Source organism: Hypanus sabinus, assembly GCF_030144855.1.
Source record: "Hypanus sabinus isolate sHypSab1 chromosome X2 unlocalized genomic scaffold, sHypSab1.hap1 SUPER_X2_unloc_1, whole genome shotgun sequence".
NCBI classification, from domain to species: Eukaryota; Metazoa; Chordata; class Chondrichthyes; order Myliobatiformes; family Dasyatidae; genus Hypanus; species Hypanus sabinus.
Genome location: NW_026778979.1, coordinates 1,692,314 through 1,715,390, shown reverse-complemented (window position 1 = coordinate 1,715,390; position 23,077 = coordinate 1,692,314). Strand labels below are relative to the sequence as shown.

Genomic DNA, 23,077 nt, shown 5'->3' with positions numbered 1-23,077 from the left:
GCCAGAGACAACATCTCATTCTTTAAAGCCGATGTAGGTCTGTCTTCCAAGCCATCCAGGTGCAGTAAACGGGCAGCCCGCTCGCGCGGTGAGAGTCCGAAAGTCCTTAGGAGCAGGGCTTTGAATTCCGTGTACTTGCCGTCTGTCGGGGGCGACTGTACGAACTCCGCGACCTGGGCCGCTGTGTCCTGGTCGAGGGAGCTCACCACGTAATAGTAACGGATGTCCTCTGAGGTGATCTGCCGAACGTGGAATTGGGCTTCTGCTTGCTGGAACCATAGGTGAGGTCGTTGTGTCCAGATACCAGGCGGTTTCAACGCCACCTCTGAACAGAGGTCATTTCTGGTCAAAAAAATCGTTTGGACCGTCGGGGTCACCAATTGTCACCAGCAGCAGAATGTTCATTCCCCGAGTCTGCAGCGCGCGTAGTGGACAATCGCGGTACTGCAGGGGATCAGCAGCTCCCCGAAAGTGAAAGCATTCTGAATCAGGAAGTGCCGGGAGTTAACATGGCTTCGAAAGGACTGGCCGAGAGTTTGAGCGAGGAGGTAATTTGTCCCATCTGCCTGGATTTCTTCACCCATCCGGTTATACTGGAGTGCGGACACAACTTCTGCCGCTCTTGTATCACACAGTATTGGGAAAGGGAGCAGAGAAACTCCTGCCCGGAATGTAGAGCGCGGTTTGCTGATCGCACCCTCAGGGTGAATCGGGCCTTAGCAAATCTGGCTGAAAAATTTCGAAATCTAAACCTGAATCCGAAAGGGAAGGAAAGTAAACTTCAGTGCGAGGAGCATGAGGAAGAACTGAAGCTGTTTTGTGAAACGGACAAAACACTGATCTGTGTGATCTGTGCAGCTGCGCAGGAACACCGAGAGCATCGATTTGTGCTGATTGAAGAAGCCGTTAAAAACTATAAGGTAAAAACTAACGTTAATTTAACACAAAACCCCTCCCCACAACTCTCCCTCCAACAGCCCAGACCCACCCCTCCTCACATCTCTCCCTCTAACAGCCCAGACCCACCCCTCCCCACAACTCTCCGCGCTCTGTAAGGATCGCCCATTACGTACTGTATCGCCCTGATCCACTCGCTCCTCCACACTGATCTCCCTCCTGGCACCGCCACCTGCAAGCAGGACAAGTGCTACACCTGACTCCTAACCTCCCCCCTCGTCACCATTCAGGGCCGCAAACAGCCCAGTTCCTCCCGTTTTTTTCCATGGTCGATTGTCCTCTCGTATTAGATTCCTTCTTCTCCAGCCCATTACCTCTTCCACCTGTCCCCTCTCATCTTCTCACTTCATCACCCTCCCCCACGTCCCCCTTCACGTTGTCTCCCCTGTCAGCTGGTTCTCATCCCTAATATTTTTATTCTGGCTCCTGTCCCATTCCTTCCCAGTCCTAATGAAGGGTTTCATCCCGAAGCACCGACTGTTTATTTCCCCTGAATAGAAGCTGCCTGACTCACTGAGTTCCTCCGGCATTTTGTGTGATAATCGGGTTTGATCACCTGTTTCTTTTGATGCATCTTTATTTCTATTTCCTTCATTCTCTGACTTCCAGGATCAGCTAAAATCTTCCTTAGACTCTCTCACAAAAAAGAAATCAGACTTCCAGGAAAAGGAGCAGCAACAGAAAGAGAAGATTTCCGGAGTTCGGGTGAGGATTCCTGAGCGGAATTTCTGATATTACTGTCGAGCTTTGCTCCCTTTAATGCAGAATAACCGAGTATCGCAGCTGCAGTGACTTGGGTTAGATCCTGACCTCTGCTGCTGTCTGTGTGGAGTTTGCATGCTCCCCCTGTGACCACGAGAGATTCCGACACATCCCAAGGACATGCCGGATGAATGGCTAATTACTGTTAACCCTGTGAAGGTGGGGAGGGTGTGCATGAATCAGTTGGGAGTTTATGGGTCAATAAGTGAGTGTAGGTTTCAGGAAAATGTGAGTGAATGGTGTTGACGGGAATGCTTTCAGAAGTAGCATGAACTCCAATAGACCGAACTGAAAGACAAAAGGAAACAGAGCACAGCAATGCAGTATATTAATCTTCACCTTTCATTCGACAGGAACAGTCATACAGCCTTCAGTCTCACGTCAGATCCCAGTTTGCTGAACTGCGCCAGATTATCACTGAGAAAGAGCAGAGCTTACTCAGGGATCTCAGGGAAGAGGAGAAGAGGATTCTCAATACAATGCAGAAAAATCTTCTAGCTCTTCAAGAGAATAAAAGGATTATTCAGGAGGAAATCACTAAGTTAAAGGAGCAGATGGATCCAAAAGACAATGTGATATTTCTCAAGGTGAGGGATTCTATTTCAATTTGCTTCTGTCAAAGGGCACTAAATGAACAGTGGTATATTTGAAATAAACACAGCACAGCGGCGAATTCTAACAAATCAATTGCCGCTGCTGGTGTCCTCACACAAGCTGTTTTACCTGCATGATGCGCCCTCCCATCACTCCAATAATTACATTTCAAATTGTCCAAGATACGCTTTCAGTCCTTCATTAGCTCAATACAATCTTGAAGCGATGAAACTTCAGGGTAATTCATTGTAAAGTAAGCTGCAACACAGCGGCCAAGAACAGAATGACATCCGCCCGTCCCCAACTCAAAACTGCCCAGAACAAAATACAGATGCGTAACTTTTCCCCTTTGCTTTTACCATGTCCCCACTCACGTGACGAGTTACCATAATAAACACGTAACACAGAATACAATGCAGACAGAAAACAGACGTGTTGCTCCTACACACAGCATTTACAAATGGCAGTAAACTGTTTCTCACCAGACAATTGATGCAACTATTCAGGGTTGTTGTTGTCCCATAATAATAAAATTATGAAGGAATTGGACACGCTTGAGGCAGGAAGCATGTTCCCACTGAAGAGTGAGTCCAGAACTAGAGGCCACAGTTTAAGAACAAGGGGTAGGCCATTTAGAACAGTGATGCGGAAAAAAAAAATTCACCCAGAAAGTGGTGCCTATGTGGAATGCTCTGCCTCAGAAGGCAGTGGAGGCCAAGTCTCTGGATACTTTCAAGAGAGAGTTAGATAGAGCTCTTATAGATAGCGGGGTCAAGGGAATTGGGGAGAGGGCAGGAACGGGGTACTGATTGTGTATGAGCAGCCATGATCACGGTGAATGATGGTGCTGGCTATAAGGGCCGAATGGCCTACTCCTGCACCTATTATCTATTGTCCCATAACTGGACTTCCACAACTTCTGTACATCCCAGGACTGAATGCAAATTTCTCTGAAATTATCTACTCCGATCATAACACAGAGCTGCTGACTGTTTCCTTAATTACCGCATTAAATATCCTCTAAAACTCCCATTAACACCCAGTTCCAGTCACAGGCTGTGAGTGTGTCTGGTGCGGTTGGTGTGAGGGTCTCTCTGTCAATCAGTGAGAACAAAGACTTATCATCCATATCCGGTTTCCATCAGATTACGGAAACTTTCACTGTCTCTTTATTTTCTGGATATATTTTGCATGGTATTCTATCCCATTCTCTATCATAAACAGGCTATTAGTTCCATCTTCTATCAGTTTCGCTGCTTCACAATCCTCCTGCCACCTGCTCACCACAACCAGCAACAGTGCCCGAAAGCTCTGGCCCCTCACGTGTTTACCCAGCCTCCCCATTACATTCAATCTCTGCTGTTCCATTTCATCCACTCCTGTGGCACTGAGTTCCACATCCTCTTCACTAAATTTCTTGTAGAATTTATTAAAATCCATCTGGAATTACATCTCCCCACAAGTCTCCCCATAAATAGAGGTACTTCCTCCACCCGCACACAATCACCTAGATCACTGATCTTAAATTCCTCCATCCTATCAGCCTGACGTCATATCCATTTGATAATGCACAGCCAGTCCTGTCTTCCCTGTAAGTTTCATCCTCTCAGGAATGGTCTGACATTCAGAACCTTTCCCTGTATTTTACCCCATGGTTCTGTATTGTCCGTGTGTCTGAGTGACTGTGGGAGTGGGAATTTTCAACACCTTGTAATGATATGGATGAAATTCAAGATGTGGACAGTAAGTCCAAGTCTAATCAGATTTGTGTTTTATTTATTTCAGGAGGAAGCTCGTCGGAACAGGAGGTAGGACAGGCTCTTTACTGAAACCCTGAATGGATTTGTAAAATAGTTCAGAATAGCAATTTATAACCAGCAGTTTAATATTTACAGGATTAACGACGATGTCCAGGAATTGGCAGTGACAGATGAGAACCTACCGGTTGAAAAATTCGATTACCTCTATTTGTTGAACACAGTGCTGAGAGAAACGCTTGATCCTAGTAATCGAGGTAAAACTTACAAAATTCATTTCTCCTTGTTTATGAAGCTCAATTTAGTTCCAATTTGAGGCAAAGATTGTCTCTAATAGTGGGCTGAAGGGGAACTGAAGTTTATTCCACGTCAACCCCACCAAATGAGAGGCATCACTGTCACATGGTCAGCTGGAGATGTCAGACCCCTGGACACACCAGCACAGGGTCGCAATGCAACCAATACACGGGACTGTCAAATGAACCACTGTGTTCCAATCCCAGGCAAATGCACTAACACAGCAGGACATGAGTTAGGATCTATCAGAGGAACTAGGAATTTAATACTGACGATAATATTGTAGGGAATAAAAACAGGTATCAGTGTGGTGACAGGGATTGCCAGGAAAATACACAAGTCCTTCATGTGCCCTGTGAGTGCAGACTCTGACTGACACAGGTCTTCCCGCTTCCGGATCAGCAACTCTCACTGTTGTTAGAGGCAGAAGAGGGGAGTGGTCGTGATCGGGGACTGAATCGCCAGGGGAACAGACAGGAGAATCTATTGATGTGAACGGGACACCCGAATGGTATGTTGCCTCCTGGGTGCCAGGGTCAGGGATGCCTCGAATCGTATCTGCAGCATTTTAGCGAGGGAGGGAAAAGAGCCAGATATCTTGGTAAATTTGTGACAATGACATTGGAAGTAAAAGCAATTAGGTCCTTAAAATAGAATTTGGAGAGCTTGGTTGAAAGCTCAGAAGCAGTACCCCCAGGGTAGTAATTTCTGGATTGCTGCCTGTGCCACGTGCTGGTGAGGGTAGAAACAGGATAATTTGACAGATAAACATGGCTGAGAAGATGGTGCTGGGGACAGGGATTCAGGTTCTTGGATCATCGGGATCTGTTCTGGTGGAGGAATGACCTGCTCAAAAGGGATGGGTCGCACCTCGACCGAAGGAGAATAATATTCACACAGAGAGGTTTTATTGAGCTGTTGGGTAGTGTCTGAACTAATTTGGTGGGGTGGAGGGGGTTGGAAGTGGAGTGAAGGGATAGGACTGATGGTTAAAATGCAAAGATAGCATACAGTCAGACTGTCAGATAGGGCGGACAGATGCGAAGAGAAAGTTGCAGCCAGCAGGGTGAGTATCAGTGCATTAGGGATGCAGAATTAAAAAGAGTCTCAGATACAGAACACAAAGCGTTATATCTCAATGCATGGAGTATGAGAAACAAGGTGGATGATCTTGTTGCACTATTACCGATTGTCAGGTATGATGTTGTGGCCATCACAGAATCGTGGCTGAAGGATGGTTGTAGTTGGGAGCTGAATGTTCACGGTTACACAATGTATCGGAGGAAGGAAGGAAGGCCGATGGGGTGGTGTGGCTCTGCTGGTAAATCAGCAGCTAGATGTGACATAGGATTAGAAGATGTTGAATCCTTGTGGGTTGAGGTAAAGAACTGCAAAAGTAAAAATGACCCTGACAGCAGTCACAGATTACAACTGGAAATAGAAAAGGCTGATGAAAAGGATAATGTTACGATAATCATGGGAGATTTCAACATGCAGGGCAATTGGGAAAATCAGTTTGATAAAGGATCTCAAGGGAGTGAGTTTGTTGAATGCAATGTGATGGCTTTCTAGAGCAGTTTGTCGTTGAGCCTACTCGGGGAACAGCTCTACTGGATTGGGTGTTATGTATTGAACCAGAGGGGAGTAGTTAAAAGAAACCTTAGGAAGCAGAGCTCACAACATGACCGAGTTCAACTTGAAATCTGAGAAGGAGAAAGTGAAGTCTGACATTGTAGTATTTCAGAGGAGTAAAAGAAATTACAGTGGTCTGAGAGAGGAGTTGGCTAAAGCTAATTGGAAGGAGATGCTGGCAGGGATGAGAGCAGAGCAGAAATGGTGTCAGTTTCTGTAAAAATGAGAAAGGTGAAGGATAGATGTATTCCAAAAATAAATAAATACTCAAATGGCAAAATAGTAAAACCGTGGCTGACAAGGGAAGACAAGTTAATGTAAAGGCAAAAGATAGGGAATACAATTAAGCAAAAATTAGTAGGAAGATAGAGGATTGAGAAGCTTTTAAATATCTACATGAGGAACTAAAAGAATGTTTGGGAGGGGAAAAATAAACAAGAAATTGATTTGAATTGAATTGACTTTATTACTTAAATCCTTCATATACATGAGGAGTAAAAATCTTTACGTTATATCTCCATCTAACTGAAATTTGCAATTTATAGTAATTTATGATGAATAATATGTACAACAGGCTGATTAATATAACATAGAAATTCTGTTGTCTCAACATGAGTTAAGCAATCTGATGGCCTGGTTGAAGAAGCTGTCCCGGAGACTGTTGCTTCTGGCTTTTATGCTGTGGAACTGTATCCCGGATGGTAGCAACTGGTACAGGTTGTGGTTGGGGTGACTCTGGTATCCAATGATCCTTCAGGCCCTTTTTACACACCTGTCTTTGTAAAACAAGTTAGCAAACAATATCAAATTGTTTTTCAAGTACTGTAAAAAAATAAAACAGAGATGAGAGTAGATATAGGACCGCTAGAAAATGAGGCTGGATATATAATAACACAGGATAAAGAGATGGCGGAGAAACCAAAAATTTTGCACCAGTCTTCACTGTGGATGATACGAGCACTGTGCCCGGTGTTGAAGGATGCGAGGGAAGAGAAGTGAGTGCAGTTACTGTTACAAGGGAGAAGGTGCTCAAAAAGCTGAAAGACCGAAAGGTACATAAGTCACCCGGACCAGATGAACTGCACCCTAGTGTTCTGAAAGTGGTCGCAGTAGAAATTATGGAGGCATTTCAAATGATCTTTCAAAAATCACTGGACCCTGGCATGGTGCCAGAGAACTGAAAAATGGCAAATGTCACTTAACTCTTTAAGTAAGGAGGAAGGCAGCAGAAAGGAAACCAGTTAGCCTCACCTCTGTGGTTGGGAAGAAATTGGAGTCAGTTGTTAAGTACGAGGTTACGGAATACTTGATGACACTGGACAAGATAGGACAAGTCATCATGGCTTCGTTAGGGAATATCCTGCCTAACAAACCTGTTGGGATTCTTTGAGGAGATTAGAAGCAGGATAGATAAAGGGGATGCAGTGGATGTTGTATATTTGGAATCTCGGAAGGCCTTTGACAAGGTGCCACACATGAAGCTGGTACCCAGGTTAAGAGGACATGGTATTACAGAAAAGTTACAGACATGGTTAGAACATTGGCTGATTGGTAGGAAAGAGAAAGGGATCCTCTTCTGGTTGGCTGCCTATTGACTCGTGTTCCACAGGCGTCAGTGTTAGGCCACCATTTTATGCTGTATATCAAGATTTAGCTGATTGAATAGATCATAAGATATATGAGCAGAAGTAGGCCATTCAGCCCATCGATTCTGCTCCACCATTCAGTCATGGGCAGATCCAGTTCTTCAGTAAACCCCACTCCCCTGCTTTCACCCCGTACCCTTTGATGCCCTGGCTAATCAAGAACCTATCTATCTCTGCCTTAAATATGACTTGGCCTTAAGAGCCACTTGTGGCAACCAATTCCACAGATTTTCCACACACTGACTAAAGTAATTTATCCACATCTCAGTTCTAAAAGGACGTCCTTCAATCCTGAATTCATACCCCCTTGTACTAGAGTAGATGGCTTTGTTTCCATGTTTGCAGATGATACGAAGATTGGTGGAGCTGGTAGTGTTGAGGAAACTGTTAGGCTGGACAAGGACTTGAATGAGGAGAATGGGAAGGAAAGTGGCAAGTGATATATAATGTTGGAAAATTCATGGTCATGCATTGTGGTCGTCAAAATAATGTGCAGACTTTTTTTCAGATGTGGAGAAAACCCAAAAAACTGAGATGTAAATGGACTTAGCAGTCGTTCTGCAGAACACACGAAAGGTTAATTTGCAGATAGAGTCAGTGGAGAGGAAGGCAAAACCAACGTTGGCTTCAATTCAATAGCAGTGATGTGATGCTGAGGCTTTATAAAGCACTGGTGAAGCCTCACCTTTAGTATTGTGAACAATTTTGGGCTCCTCGTCAAAGGAAAGATGTGCTGGCATTGCAGAAGGTTCATTTCATAAGGATGATTCCAGGAATGAAAGGGTTATCATACGAGGAACGTTTGATAGCTCTGTCTCTGTACTCGCTGGAATTTAGAAAGATGAGGGGGGATCTCATTGAAACCTTTCGAATGTTGAAAGGCCTAGACAGAGTAGATGTGGAAAGGATGTTTCCCATGGCGGTGGTGATCAGGGCAACAGGGCATAGCCTTGAGATGGAGGGGCATCTATTTAAAACACATGTGAACAAATTTGAGCCAGCGGCTGGTGAATTTGTGGAACTTGTGTGTATTTAAGGCAGAGCTTGATAGGTTCTAGATTGGACACAGCATCAAAGGTTACGTGGAGAAGACCAGGGAGTGGGGCTGAGGAGGGAAAAAAAGGATCAGCCATGATTGAATGGCGGAGCAGACTCGATGGGCAAATGGCCTAATTCTGCTCCTATGTCTCATGGTGATCAGACCACTACATTGAAGCATTGTGAGAATGAGCTCGGACACACCAACAAGCATTGACATGGGTCAAGATTTCATCTCGGGCTCGGGAGAAGCACACACAGCATAACCGGCCTGGCAAAGCTCCCTCACACACATACACAGGAAGGACTGGCAGATTGTAGTCAGAGCCTCAGCAATGTTCGTTGTTATTTCCCTCAGCAAACTGGAAACCTGTCTCTTCAGAGAAAGTCATTTATTCATTTAAACAACTCAATCACGTGTGACACATTGTCAACACACACCAGACATGTGATGAGACACTGTAACATACAAATTCTTCAATGTGCACACTCTCCTTCGATGTGTATACACACCACACGGATATTTACCGCAATCAATACACACACACACACACACACACACGATATACTATCAGAGTGTGACACACGGCCACAGAAACAGGCACAAATTCCCATTTAGGATTGAAACCTGCCGTCCTTACCCAGTCTGTCTGTTCTGTGTCACTGAGCTGCCATCTGACGAGACGTCACATCAACACTTCACAGACAGACTCCGGGGTGAGATTCCTCAGGAGGATGATCTGGGAGGGTTTGACGGATGTTGAACTCACGGCCCACTTCATCAATCTGCAAGACTAAGATGTCTTCTTGAGCATGGCCCGTTTGTGTGTGTTCCCCCCCCCCATCCCTCTAACCATTTCCCATCTGTGTCCCTGCCCAAATTTATTTTAATATATTTTATTTTTACCTGTTTGAATAGCGTCTGAGGGCAAATTCCATTCACCAACCTCCCTCACTTTGAGAATATTACCCGATAGACCACTCAGAAAAATTTCCCGTCTCACCTTCAATCTGAGCCCTCTGGTTCTGTACTCCCTTTTCTTGGAAAAATAAACGTTATTTAAGGTCCTCAGAATTATTTACCTCAATAAGGAGTCATCCCTGAAAATCCTGCACAACAGCTGAATAGCCCAAGCTAACCCACACTCTGCTTTTAACCCAAGCCCCCTGTAGCGTTCTCGCTCGGGTGTAATGAAACGCCGAATGAAACGCCGAGATAAACCGTAGGCAATGAAACACGGTCGCAGTAAGATTAACCACTTACTGTTCACTCTTCACATTAACGTATGGTGAAAACTGTTGACAAAACAACACAAGATTGATACAGTATTTGTTCCCTTCTTGATAGTACATTTACATTGTAAATACTTGTAAAAGTAAACTACAACTACATTGCATTAAAGTGCAGCATACAGTCAGAATCCACCTTCGCCATGGACCGCTTTAAATACAGTTCAACACAAACTATCCGCAACTCTTTAACTAACGAAAACATAAACCTTATCGGCCGTCGTTACTTCTAACGGGATCGGCGTTAACATTTTAATTCAATTATTAACTTACAGCGTTGAACTCACTGTGATTTCTAATGCTTACATACTAATTCTTGCTCGGGTCTGCCTCATGCGAGGCCCCGCCCTTGCGTTCATCCCAAACCGGTATTTTCCCACAAGACGCGACGAAACCGGATGTGACGTCATCGCATGCCGATATATTTTACAGGCAATGAATATACTTTAAACGATTCTAATTCTAACTAGAAAATACTGACAAATGAATTACTAAGCGAAAATATTATAAACTAAATAACTGCCATAAAGTCAACACACCCCCAGTCCTGGTAACATCCTCCTGAAGCCTCCTGTCCAGTGTAATGACATCCTCCCCATATTCGGGAACCGAAAATGCAGACAATACTCCAAGTGTGGTCTATCATCGACATCAAAGTCCTTGCTTAAGTTCATGTGGACAGTGTGGAATAGGCTGATGAATACACGACCGAAGGTGTTTTTTTGGGACAAGAAAGGCGGCGTGGGAGCTAACTTCTGAAGGAAGGCAGTTTTTAAAAAAAGTAACTTCACGTACAAGCACGATAAGACTGCGCAGGACAGCGAGGAGAGTTTAAAAAGATGACCACCCTATACAGCGGGCAGCGGAGTGGGTGGCAGCAGAGTGTAGGGCTTTGGCTCAACGGGCTTAGGCGGTAACGGGAAGAGGCGAGAGCGAGGCACCGACTCTTTTTCTCCCCTTGGCAAATCGGCCCGTCGGACGGGGGAATAGCAGGGCACATTAGCTAACGGTTTAAAATGTTTGTGTGTTTGGCGAAGTAAGTGGGTGAGTAGACCTATCTTTCTTTCTTTCATTCCTGTAGAATTAGGTAGTATATCTGCAGGGTTAGCGCTTTGTTCAGGGTGTCAGATGCGGGAATCCTGGGAGACCTCCAGCCTCCCTGATAGCCACATCTGCACCAGGTGAACCGAGATTCAGCTCCTCGGAGACCGTGTTAGAGATCTGGAGCTGCAGCTTGATGACCTACTGCTTATTAGAGAAAATGAAGAGGTGGTAGACAGGAGCTACAGGGAGGTAGTCATCCCTACGCTACAGGGGTCAGAAAACTGGATGACTGGCAGGAGAGTGAAGGGAAATGCCCGGATAGTGGAGAGCACCCCTGTGGCTGCCCCCCTCAGCAACAAGTATATCGTTTCGGATGCTGTTGAGGGGGATGACCTGACAGGGGACGGCCACAGTGACCGGGTCTCTGGCACTGAGCCCGGCGCTGTTGTGCAGGAGGGAAGGAGGGAGATGAATAATGCGGCAGTCATAGGGGATTCCATAGTCAGGGGAACCGACAGGAGATTCTGTGAGCCTGATAGAGATACCCGCATGGTGTGCTGCCTCCCAGGTGCCAGGGTACGGGATGTCTCGCATCGGGTCCAGAATATTCGGAAGGGAGAGGGCGAGCAGCCAGCTGTCTTGGTACATGTTGGTACCAATGACATAGAGAGGAAAAGGGAGGAGGTCCTGAAGAGAGATTTCCGGGAGTTAGGGATGAAGCTGAGAAGCAGGACCTCCAGGGTAGTAATCTCAGGATTGCTACCTGTGCCATGTGCTAGCGAGGGCAAGAATAGTAGGATCAGGCAGATGAATGCGTGGCTGAGAGACTGGGCTTCACATTCTTGGATCATTGGAATCTCTTTAGGGGGAAGTATTAACTGTTCAAAAAGGACGGGTTACACCTGAGCCCGACGGGGATCAACATCTTCGCGGGAATGTTTAATAGAGCTGTTCGGGAGGGTTTAAAGTAATTTGGCGGGGGATGGTATACCGGAATGATAGAGCGGAGGAGGGGAAAAATAAATCTAAGATAGTGAGCAGTAAAGATGTCAGGAAGGACAGGCAGGTGATGGGGCAAATTTGCAGCCACTGAGATGAGTTGCAGGGCAATCAGAACAAAAAGTACCAAATACTGGACTTAAGGTGTTATACTTAAATACACACAGCATAAGGAAGAAGGTGGGTGATCTTGTCGTACAGCTACAGATTGGCAGGTATAATTTTGTGGCCATCACTGAGACGTGGCTAAAGGATGCATGTTTCTGAAAGCTGAACGTCCAAGGATACACGGTGTATCGGAAGGATAGGCAGGTAGGCAGAGGGGGTGGCGTGGCTATATTGGTAAGAAATGATATTACATCATTAGAAAGAGGTGACATAGGATCGGAAGAATCTTTATTGGGTTGAGCTAAGAAATCGCAGGGGTAAAAGGAACCTGATGGCAGTTATCTACAGGCCTCCAAACAGCTACAGTGAGGTGGACTACAAATTACACCAGGAAATAGAAAAGGCTTGCCAGAAGGGCAGTGTTATGATAATTGTGGGGGAGTTTAACATGTGAGTGGATTGGGAAAATCAGATCGACACTGGATCTCAAGAGAGAGAATTTGTAGAATGTCTACGAGATGGTTTTTCAGAACAGCTTGTTGTTGAGCCCACCAGGGGATCAGAGCTACCGGATTGGATATTGTGCAATGACCCAGAGGTGATTAGAGAGATGGAGGTGAAGGAACCGTTAGGAGACAGTGATCGTAACATGATGGAGTTCACTGTGAAACTTGAGAAAGGGAAGCCGAAATCCGATGTGTCGGTATTGCAGTGGAGTAAAGGAAATTACAGTGGCATGAGAGAGGAATTGGCCAAATTTGACTAGAATGGGACACTAGCGAGAGGACGGCAGAGCAGCAGTGGCTGGAGTTTATGCATGATGTGAGGAATGTGCAAGACAGATATATTCCAAAAAAGAAGAAATTTTCGAAATGAAAAAGGATGCGACCTTGGCTGACAAGAGAAGTCAAAGCCAAAATAAAAGTAAAGGAGAGAGCATTCAAGGAAGCAAAAATTAGTGGGAAGTCAGACGATTGGGAAGTTTTTAAAAGCTTACAAAAGGAAACTAAGAAGGCGATTAAGAGGGAAAACATGAACTATGAAAGGAAGCTAGCAAATAATATCAAAGAAGATACTAAAAGCTTTTTCAAGTATATAAAGAGTAAAAAAAAACAGGTCAGAGTGGATATAGGACTGATAGAAAATGATGCTGGAGAAATTGTAATGGGAGATAAGGAGATGGCTGGGGAACTGAACGAGTATTTGCATCAGTCCTCACTGAGGAAGATATCAGCAGTATACCGGACACTCAAGGGTGTCAGGGAAGAGAAGTGTGCGCAGTCACAATTACGACAGAGAAAGTACTCAGGAAGCTGAATAGTCTCAGGGTAGATAAATCTCCAGAACCAGATGGAATGCACCCTTGTATTTTGAAGGAAGTAGCTGTGGAGATCGCGGAGGCATTAGCAATGATCATTCAACAATCAATAGACACTGGCATGGTTTCGGAGGAGTGGAAGATTGTAAATGCCACTTTGGAATTTAAGAAAGGGGCAAGGAAGCAAAAAGTAAATTATAGACCTGTTAGCTCGACATCGGTGGTTGGGAAGTTGTTGGAGTCAATTTTCAAGGATGAGGTTACCGAGTATCTGTAGGCCTATGACGTGATAGGCCAAACTCAGCAATGGTTTCCTTAAAGGAAAATCCTGCCAGAGAAACCCGTTGAAATTTTCTGAGGAGATTACAAGTAGGCTAGACAAGGGAGATGCAGTGGATGTTGTGCATTTGGATTTCCAGAAGGCTTTTGACAAAGTGCCGCACAAGAGGCCGCTAAACAAGATAAGAGCCCATGGAATTACAGGAAATTTACATAAGTGTATAGAGCGTTGGCTGATTGGTCAGGGATTCCATTCTGGTTGTTTGCCAGTTACCAGTGGTGTTTTACGTTGTATATCAACGATTTGGATTATGGAATAGATGGCTTTGAGGCTAAGTTTGCTGATGATACAAAGATCGGTGGAGGGCCGGTAGTGCTGCAGAAACAGAGAGTCTGCAGAGAGACTTGGATAGTTTGGGAGAATCGGCAAAGAAGTGGCAAATGAAATACAATGTCGAAAAGTGTATGATCATGCACGTTGGTGGAGGAAATAAACGGGCAGACTATTATTTAAATGGAGAGAGATTTCAAAGTTCTGAGATGCAATGGGACTTGGGAGTGCTCGTGCAGGATACCCTTAAGGTTAACCTCCAGGTTGAGTCGGTGGTGAAGAAGGGGAATGCAATGTTGGCATTCATTTCTAGAGGAACAAGAGCAGGGATGTGATGTTGAGGCTCTATAAGGAACTGGAAAGACCTCACTTGGAATACTGTGTGCAGTTTTGGGATCCTTATTTAAGAAAGGATGTTCTGACATTGGAGAGGGTTCAGAGAAGATTCACTAGAATGATTCCGGGAATGAGAGGGTTAACATGTGAGGAACATTTGACCGCTCTTGGACTGTACTCTGTGGAGTTTAGAATGAGGGGGAACCTCACAGAAACATTTCGAATGTTAAAAGGCATGGACAGAGTGGATGTGGCAAAGTTGTTTCCCATGGTGGGGGAGACTAGTACGAGAGAGCATGACTTAAGGATTGAAGGGAGCCCATTCAGAAGGGAGATGCGAAGATATTTTTTTTATTTTTTAGGGTGGTGAATCTGTGAATTTCTTGCGGCAGTGGAATCCAAGTCATTGGATGTATTTAAGAGAGATTGATAGGTATGTGAGTAGCCAGGGCATCAAAGGTCATGGTGAGAAGCTGGGGGAGTGGGACTAAATGGGAGAATAGATCAGCTCATGATAAAATGGCGGAACAGATTCGAAGGACTGAATGGCCGGCTTCTGTTGCTTTGTGTTATGGTCTTATTTGAATGCACCAGTATACGTAATAAGGAACTTGCATCACAGGTAGAGTTTGGCAGGTACAATCTTAGGCAGGTACGACTTTGGTCAAAGGAATAAAGACATAGACAATTCTGTAAACAGGGCGAAATTCAAAAATCAGAGGTGCAAAGGGATTTGGGTGTCCTTGTGCAGGATTCCCTGAAGGTTAACTTGCAATTTGTGTCAGTGGTAAGATTGGCAAACTCAATGTTTGCTTTCATTTCGAGAGGATTAGAGTACAAGAGCAAGGATGTAATTCTGAGGTTTTATAAGGCATTGGTCAGACCACATTTGGATTATTGTGAGCAGTTTTGGGTCCCTTCTATCGGAAAACATGTACTGGCATTGGAAGGGGTCCGGAAGATTCACAAGAATGATTCCAGGAATGAAACAGTTAACATATGAGGAGTGTTTGATGATTCTGGGCCTGTACTCACCGGAGTTTAGAAGAATGGCTGATTTATTATCCCTCTCACCCCTATTCTCTCGCTTCCTCCCCGTAACTTTTGAGACTCTGACTAATCAAGAAGTTTAGTTATTAACTTCTGCCTTAAAAATCAAACAGGAGAAAATCTGCAGATGCTGGTAATCCAAGCTACACAGGTCCTGATGAAGGGTCTCGCCAGATCTCTCTGACACCTGTCTGGAGAGAGTTGATGTTGGGAGGATGTGGGTGGGTCGAGAACGGTAAGCACAGCCTCCGACTATAGGGATGTCCATTTAGGACAGAGATGAGGAGGAATTCCTTTATCCACAGGATAGTGAATCTGCCACAGGCAGCTGTGGAGGCCAAATAATTGAGTATATTGAAAGCGGAGTAAAACACACAAATTGTTTGGCGGGGATGTCACGTGATGACGTGGGATCGAGACGCGGATATCCAGATGTCCCGTAAAAAAAAACCTAATAAATTAATGCTTAAGTGAAGAAAAGTTTGTAAATATTTCCTAAAAACTACGTCCAAACTACTCAGGATTTTCATTAGAGATGCCTCCTAAACAGACAAGGAAGAAAACTATTGCTTTGAAGATAGTGCAAATTGAGCCGGCCACCATGAAGAAGCCTCGGACTCAAGTGCATCTCAATCCGGCGAAACAGAACAGAAATCGCCCGCAGCATCAATCGTCTCCAAGATGGAACAACAGGAACTGCGCGTGCGCGCAGGAAAGTGCATGCGCAAACATGAGCATAATGAACTACAATCCCAGCTAGCATTGGAAGCGGAAGTGACAATGAATACGGGGTGGATTCGGATTCTCTGGAACATCCAGATGAAGATGAGGAGGTAGAAGAATAACAACAGGAAGAGATTGGAGGTGGAAGATATTCTGGACACATAAGAGTTCCTTCTTTGATGCAAATAATGCATGAATTAAAAAAAATAAAAATAATACAAGAATATATTAAAAATATGAAGATGGTGAGAAAACAGGAGAAAATGCTCAAGAAAGTTACAAACCTGGAAGAAACAACGGGAGACACTATTGAGAGAGTGAAGAAAATGGAAGATAATACATCAGAAAGAAAACGACTGTTGGAAAAAATAGACGTGCTTGAAAATTTTAGTGGACGAAATAAAATTAAAATTGCGTGTCTTAAAGAAGGGATAGAGGGAGAGGATCCAACAAATTTTTTTGAAAAATGGATCCCGGAAAATTTGGAAATGGAAGAAGGAACCCAGTTGATTGAAATCGAAACCGTCCACAGAGCTGTAAGACCAAAACCCACGACGAATCTTGATAAAATACTTAAGATATCAAGAAAAATGAGCCATTCATGATAGAAGTGAAAGCAGTTCTTCTCTATCCTGATATAATTTATGACCTTTCGAAGAGAAAGAAGAAATTTAAGCCAGCGAAAAATGTTTTATGGGAAATGGTTATAAATTTATATTGCGCCACCCTGCAGCACTGATATTTTTTTTGGATGACGGAAAAAGAAGATTTTTTTACTGATCATCGGGATGCAGAGGAGTTTGCACAAGAACTCCCAAATATTCACTGGACACAGTAAATATTTATAAGTGAAACAGATTAAAGATGAAGACAGGAACACTGAAGTGAGTTGATGAACATTAAGGACGGAAGAATATTTAAATATACTTTTAATTATATGATACAGGGGGAGATACGTAAAAAATTTGAGAAAAATTAATCGCGAATAGAATGTTAAAATAATTCCCCAAGATACTATGAGAGTTGAAATATAGTGTATTATTATAGACTGGAGTAACCACGTTAAAAATAATGACTAATTTACAGATTGTTTTAAGTTTTAATGTTAATGGGCTTAATGGACCGGTGAAAAGAAAAAGAATTTTAACATACATTAAGAAAATGAAAATAGATATAGCTTTTATACAAGAAACACATTTAACAGAGATAGAACATCGGAAATTAAAAAGAGATTGGGTCGGAAATGTTATAGCAGATTGACTTAATTCAAAAGCGAGATGGGTTGCAATTTTGGTCAACAAAATTTTACAAATTAAAATACAAGATGTATTAATTGATTCTGCGGGAAGATATGTAATTATACATTGTCAAAGCTTTTCAGAACTATGGACTTATGAAAATTTATGCACCAAATGAAAACGATGTAAAATTTATACAGGAGGATTTTTTTTTGAATTTGGCTGACGCACACGATAAAATATTAATAGGTGGAGAATTTAACTTTTGTCTAGACCCAGTTTTAGATAGGTCAACAAAAGTTGCTACAAAACCAAAAGTAGCAAAATTAATTTTGTCATTGATGAAAGATTTAAATTTGATTGATAAATGGAGAAGAATTAACCCAAGAGAAAGAGATTATTCATTTTATTCAAATAGACATAACACTTATTCAAGGATAGATTTTTTTCTTACGATCAGAGAATATTCAAGACAGAGTGAAAAATATGGAATATAAAGCAAGAATATTGTCAGATCATTCCCCCTTGATAATGACAATGATAATGATGGATAAGGAGGAATCGATTTAAAGATGGAGATTTAATTCAATATTATTAAAACTTCAAGATTTTTGTGATTTTATGAAAAAACAGTTTCAAGTTTTTTTAGATACAAACTCAAATTCAGTTGATGATAAATTTATATTATGGGAAGCGATGAAGGCATATTTGAGAGGCCAGATAATAAGTTATACTTCTAAAATTAAGAAGGAATATATGGTAGAAATAGATCAATTGGAAAAAGAGATTACAAAATTAGAAAAAGAATCTCAAAGATATATGACAAAAGAAAAATAAAGATAACGTGTAAATAAGAAACTACAATATAGTACACTTCAGACATACCGCACAGGAAAAAAAAGCAATTATGAGAACTAAACAGAGATATTATGAACTTGGTGAAAGATCACACAAGATACTTGCTTGGCAGTTAAAAACAGACCAGGCTTCCAAAACGATAAATGCAATTGGAACAACTGTAAATAAAATTATTTATAAACCTTTATAAACTTATTTTTTTTTATTCTGAATTATATCAATCAAAATCACAAAATGATATTGTTGAGATAGAAAGGTTTTTTTCACAAATAACTCTCCCAAAATTGAATTTGGAAGAATAGAAGGGATCAGATGTGCCTTTTACATTAAAGGAGGTCGAAGAAGCTTTAGGATCACTTCAGAGTAATAAATCTCCAGGAGAAGATGGTTTTTCGCCTGGTTTACAAAAATAAATATTTATTAATTCCTCCTTTTATGGAGCTAACACACCAAGCAGAAAGAACGCATAAACTTCCAGAACCTTTTTCGACAGCTACTTTAATTGTATTGCCAAAAAAAGACACAGATCTTTTAAAACCAACATTACATAGACCTATTTCTTTTTTGTATACGGATTATAAAATAATAGCAAAGATTTTATCTAACAGATTATCTAAATACTTACCAAAATTAATACACATGGACCAAACAGTATTTATTAAAAATAGACAATCGGCAGATAATGTAACTCGGTTACTTAGCATAATTCATTTGGCACAAAAGAGGGAAGAACTAAGCAGTTCTTAGTTGCTTTGGATGCAGAAAAAGCATTTGATAGATTGGAATGGGATTTTTTATCTAAGGTATTGGAAAAATATGGATTAGGAGTATATTTTATAAAATTGGATTAAAACCTTAAATACTAACCCCAAAGCTAAAGTGGTGACAAATGGCCAAATTTCAACATAATTTCAGTTAACACGGTCAAGTAGACAAGGTTGTCCATTATCGCCTGCTTTACTTGCGTTGGCGATAGAACCATTAGATGAATTAATTAGAACTGACTCAGATATTATGGGTTTCAGAATTAATCTGGAGGAATATAAGATTAGCTTATTTGCTGTTGATGTTCTGATTTATCTAACTAACCCATTACATTCGTTGCGTAAATTATCTTCTAGATTGGCAGAATATGGGAAAATATCAGGGTACACAATAAATTGGGATAAAAGTGAAATTCTACCACTTAATAAAGGAGATTATAGTCAATGTTGATTAATAACTCTATTTAGATGGCCAATAAATGGTATAAATATTTAGGTAAAATAGTTGATAATGATATAATGAACTTATATAAATTTAATTATTTGCCATTATTGAAAAAAAATCAAAAAAGGAATATATTCCCTAGATTACAATATTTATTTCAAACATTACCAATACAATCATCACAGAAACTTTTTCAAGAGTTAAATAAATGTGTGAGGAAATTCCTTTGGAAAGGTAAGATGTCAAGAACATCAGTGGAAATATTGACATGGAAGTTTGACCTAGGAGGGTTACAATTACCAAATTTTAAGAATTATTACAAAGCAAATCAACTTAGATTTACTGCATCTTTTCTTGATAAAGATAAGCCAGCATGGATTAGAATAGAATTAGACATAATAGGAGAAAATATACCAGAAGATTTTATATATAAATGGGAATCTAAATGGATACTGGAAAAGAAAGAATCTCCTATATTAAAACATTTGATTGATGTATGGAATAAGATAAATGTTGATGATGAGATAAAGAAATATTAATTAGGAAAGAGACCTTTAATTCAAAATAAACGTATCCCTTTTACAATGGATAATCAACTTTTATATAACTGGTTTCACAAAGGGATTAGATATATAGGAGACTGTTTTGAAGGAGGTATATTAATGTCATTTGACCAATTAAAGAATAAATATAAAATATCAAATAACACTCTTTTCTGTTATTTCCAATTAAGGACTTATTTAAGAGATAAACTGGGTCAAACAATGTAATTGCTGAAACCTAATGAAATAGTATCTTTATTTCATAAAGGAAAACTTTAAAAAGTATTTCTGGTATGTATAATTTGATTCAAAAACAGGCAATTAAACAAGGAATTCATAAGTCAAGACAAAAATGGGAAACTGATTTGAATATTAAAATTGATGAAACAAGTTGGTCCAGATTATGTCTTGACAGTATGACAAATACAATAAATGTTCGACTAAGATTAGTACAATATAACTTTTTACATCAAATATATATTACACCACAAAAAATAAATAGATTAAACTCAAATTTACCTGATCAATGTTTTCGATGTAATCAAGAAATTGGTAATTTTTTACACTCTACTTGGTCTTGTTCTAAAATTCAACCTTTTGGGGCAAATTTAAGAGTTTTACTGGAACAAATTATTCAAATACAACTTCCACACAATCCAATATTGTTTTTACTAAGCGATATTGAAGGGATAAAATCAAAATCCAAATTCAATAAATATCAGAAAGAATTCATAAAAATTTCATTGGCAGTAGCCAAAAAGGCTATCGCAGTTACTTGGAAATCGGATTCATACTTAAGTATAGATCGTAGGAAGAATGAAATTTTTAGCTGCATTCCACTTGAAAAAAATACTTATAATTTAAGAGATAAATATGAAATATTTCTGAAATTTGGCGCCCTTATTTACAAAAAGTAGGATTAAATATATAGGTGCTCCGAAGATAAAATTATTGGTTATCTTGGGAAAGAAAGAAATATATATATATTAAAGCTATTATGAACTCCATGGAGCATGTGGGGATCTTCCGATATCCAGGCATTCTTTCTTTATTTCCTTATTTTTTTCTTCTTTTTTTTCTATCGGGAAGTTGGGGTGAGGGGAAAGGGTTTTTTTTTCCTTTCTTTAACCTATTTGAAAATTCAATTAAAAAAAAATGTTGGCGTAACAGCAGGCCTGGAAGTTTCTATGGAAAAGAGTAAACAGTCGACGGTTCAGACTAAAACCCTTCGTCAGGACCTGTGTTGCTTAAGGTTTCCTGCAAATTCATCCCCTGTCCTAATGAGGGTCTGCGGGGGATGGGGTTGTGGGAAAGGGGACGAAGTCATCCTCTTCTGCCATCTTTGCCCCCTCCAGATTCAGTTCACCCAGGGGCTTTCAGACCCCTCCCTCTCCTGGTTCAATCTGCCATTCAGCACCCCCCCCCCCCCTACTGGTTCCCATTATCACCTCCCCCGATCCCCGGGGCCGCGCAGTCCGAGTCTCCCCCCGATTCCCCGGGGCCGCGCTGCCCGAATCTCCCTTCAATCCCCGGGGACTCTCTAATTCTCTACTTCTCCCCGCCCAGTCTCTGTCACCCTGGATGTGGAAACGGCGAATCCGCTGCTCGAGGTGTCTGAGGATCGGAAGAGTGTGAGACGGACCTGGACCTGGAGGAATCTCCCTGACACCGGGAAGAGATTCACATACCGGCCTTGTGTGCTGGGATCGAAGGGATTCACATCGGGGAGACATTCCTGGGAGGTGGAGGTGACGGGGATTCGGTTCTGGTGGCTGGGAGTCGCCGCAGAGTCTGTGGAGAGGAAGGGACGGGTCAGACTGAGTCCGGAGACCGGATTCTGGGTCATCGGGCGGGATGGAGACGTGTTACATCGGGATTATGACGTGTTACATCGGGATTGTGACGTGGACCGTGGTCTCCCCTCCCCCGAGTCCCGTCTCGCTGCCGGTCCCATCCCCGGGAGGGTGGGAGTTTATTTCAGTTACGAGTCCGGGACAGTTTCATTTTACAACGCGGAGACCAAGTCCCATCTCCACACCTTCACAGGGAATCAATTCACGGGGAAACTTTATCCTCTCTTCGCGAGCTGGGATGTAAATCAATGGCTGAGAATCTGCTCCGGTTCCGCTCCGGGTCTGTAAACGGGTCGGGTCCCGGGACCGGCGTCAGGAGTAAAGTCCCTGTAAATATAAATGTGCGGAGAGTGCAGCTAAATACGTGGCTAAGGAGATGGTGCAGGAGGGAGGGCTTCATGTTTCTGGACAATTGGGCTTTGTTCCCGGGAAGGTGGGACCTGTTCCGACGGGACGGTTTGCCCCTTAACTGCAGGGGGACTAACATCCTTGCAGGTAGATTTGCTAGTGCTGCTGGGGTGGGGGGGGGGGTAAAAAAGATTTGCAGAGGGAGGGGAACCCGAGTGTTAGAGCGGATAGTGAGGTGGAGGAGGATAAAGGTCATGCGAGGACTGCATGTACAGACAGAAATCAAAGATTTGTACATTAGGTTGTAAATTGATTTTCAGAGCTTTAAAAACTGTAGAATATTTTGTATAGTCTCTCCTTTGTTAAATATAACAGTGAACAATTTTAAATTGAATTAAACACTGATTGGCACATATCGAAGAAGAATTGTCCATCTTCATTAACAAATGTCATATTACGTTGAAAGGATGAAAGGGGGAGGAGTGGCATTACTAGTCAGGGAAAATATCACAGCTGTGCGTAGACAGGACAGACCGGAGGGTTGTCTACAGAGGCCATATGGGTGGAGCTGAGGAACGGGAAAGGTGTGACCACACTAATAGGGGTGTATTATAGACCGCCCAATAGTCAGAGAGAATTGGAGGAGCAAATCTGTATAAAGATATTAGTCCAATGTAAGAAACAGGAAGTTGTAATAGTAGGGGATTTTAACTTTCCTCATATTGACTGCGACTCCCAAACTGTCAAAAGGCTAGATGGCTTGGAGTTTGTGAAATGTTTTCAGGAAAGTTTTCTAAATCAATATATAGAGGTACCTACGAGAGAGGATGCAATACTTGATCGCCTATTAGGAAACCAGACAGGTCAG

The 23,077-nt window shown here is 42.1% G+C and overlaps 1 protein-coding gene across 1 annotated transcript; it reads left to right on the top strand.

Moving 5' to 3' along the window:
- The first annotated feature begins 427 nt into the window (after positions 1-427).
- Positions 428-22,370, top strand: LOC132385682 (zinc-binding protein A33-like). The gene is made up of 6 exons (XM_059957886.1): positions 428-920; positions 1,567-1,662; positions 2,073-2,306; positions 4,099-4,121; positions 4,209-4,327; positions 21,575-22,370. Exons 1-6 carry the CDS (start codon positions 510-512, stop codon positions 22,147-22,149), a joined length of 1,458 nt encoding a protein of 485 aa, XP_059813869.1. The 5' UTR covers positions 428-509; the 3' UTR covers positions 22,150-22,370.
- The last annotated feature ends 707 nt before the right edge of the window (positions 22,371-23,077 follow it).

Coding starts and splice junctions, on each gene's coding strand:
- LOC132385682 (XM_059957886.1), top strand. CDS start 510: ATGGCTTCGAAAGGACTGGCCGAGAGTTTGAGCGAGGAGGTAATTTGT. Junction 921..1,566: donor AAGCCGTTAAAAACTATAAG/GTAAAAACTAAC, acceptor TCTGACTTCCAG/GATCAGCTAAAATCTTCCTT. Junction 1,663..2,072: donor AGAAGATTTCCGGAGTTCGG/GTGAGGATTCCT, acceptor TTCATTCGACAG/GAACAGTCATACAGCCTTCA.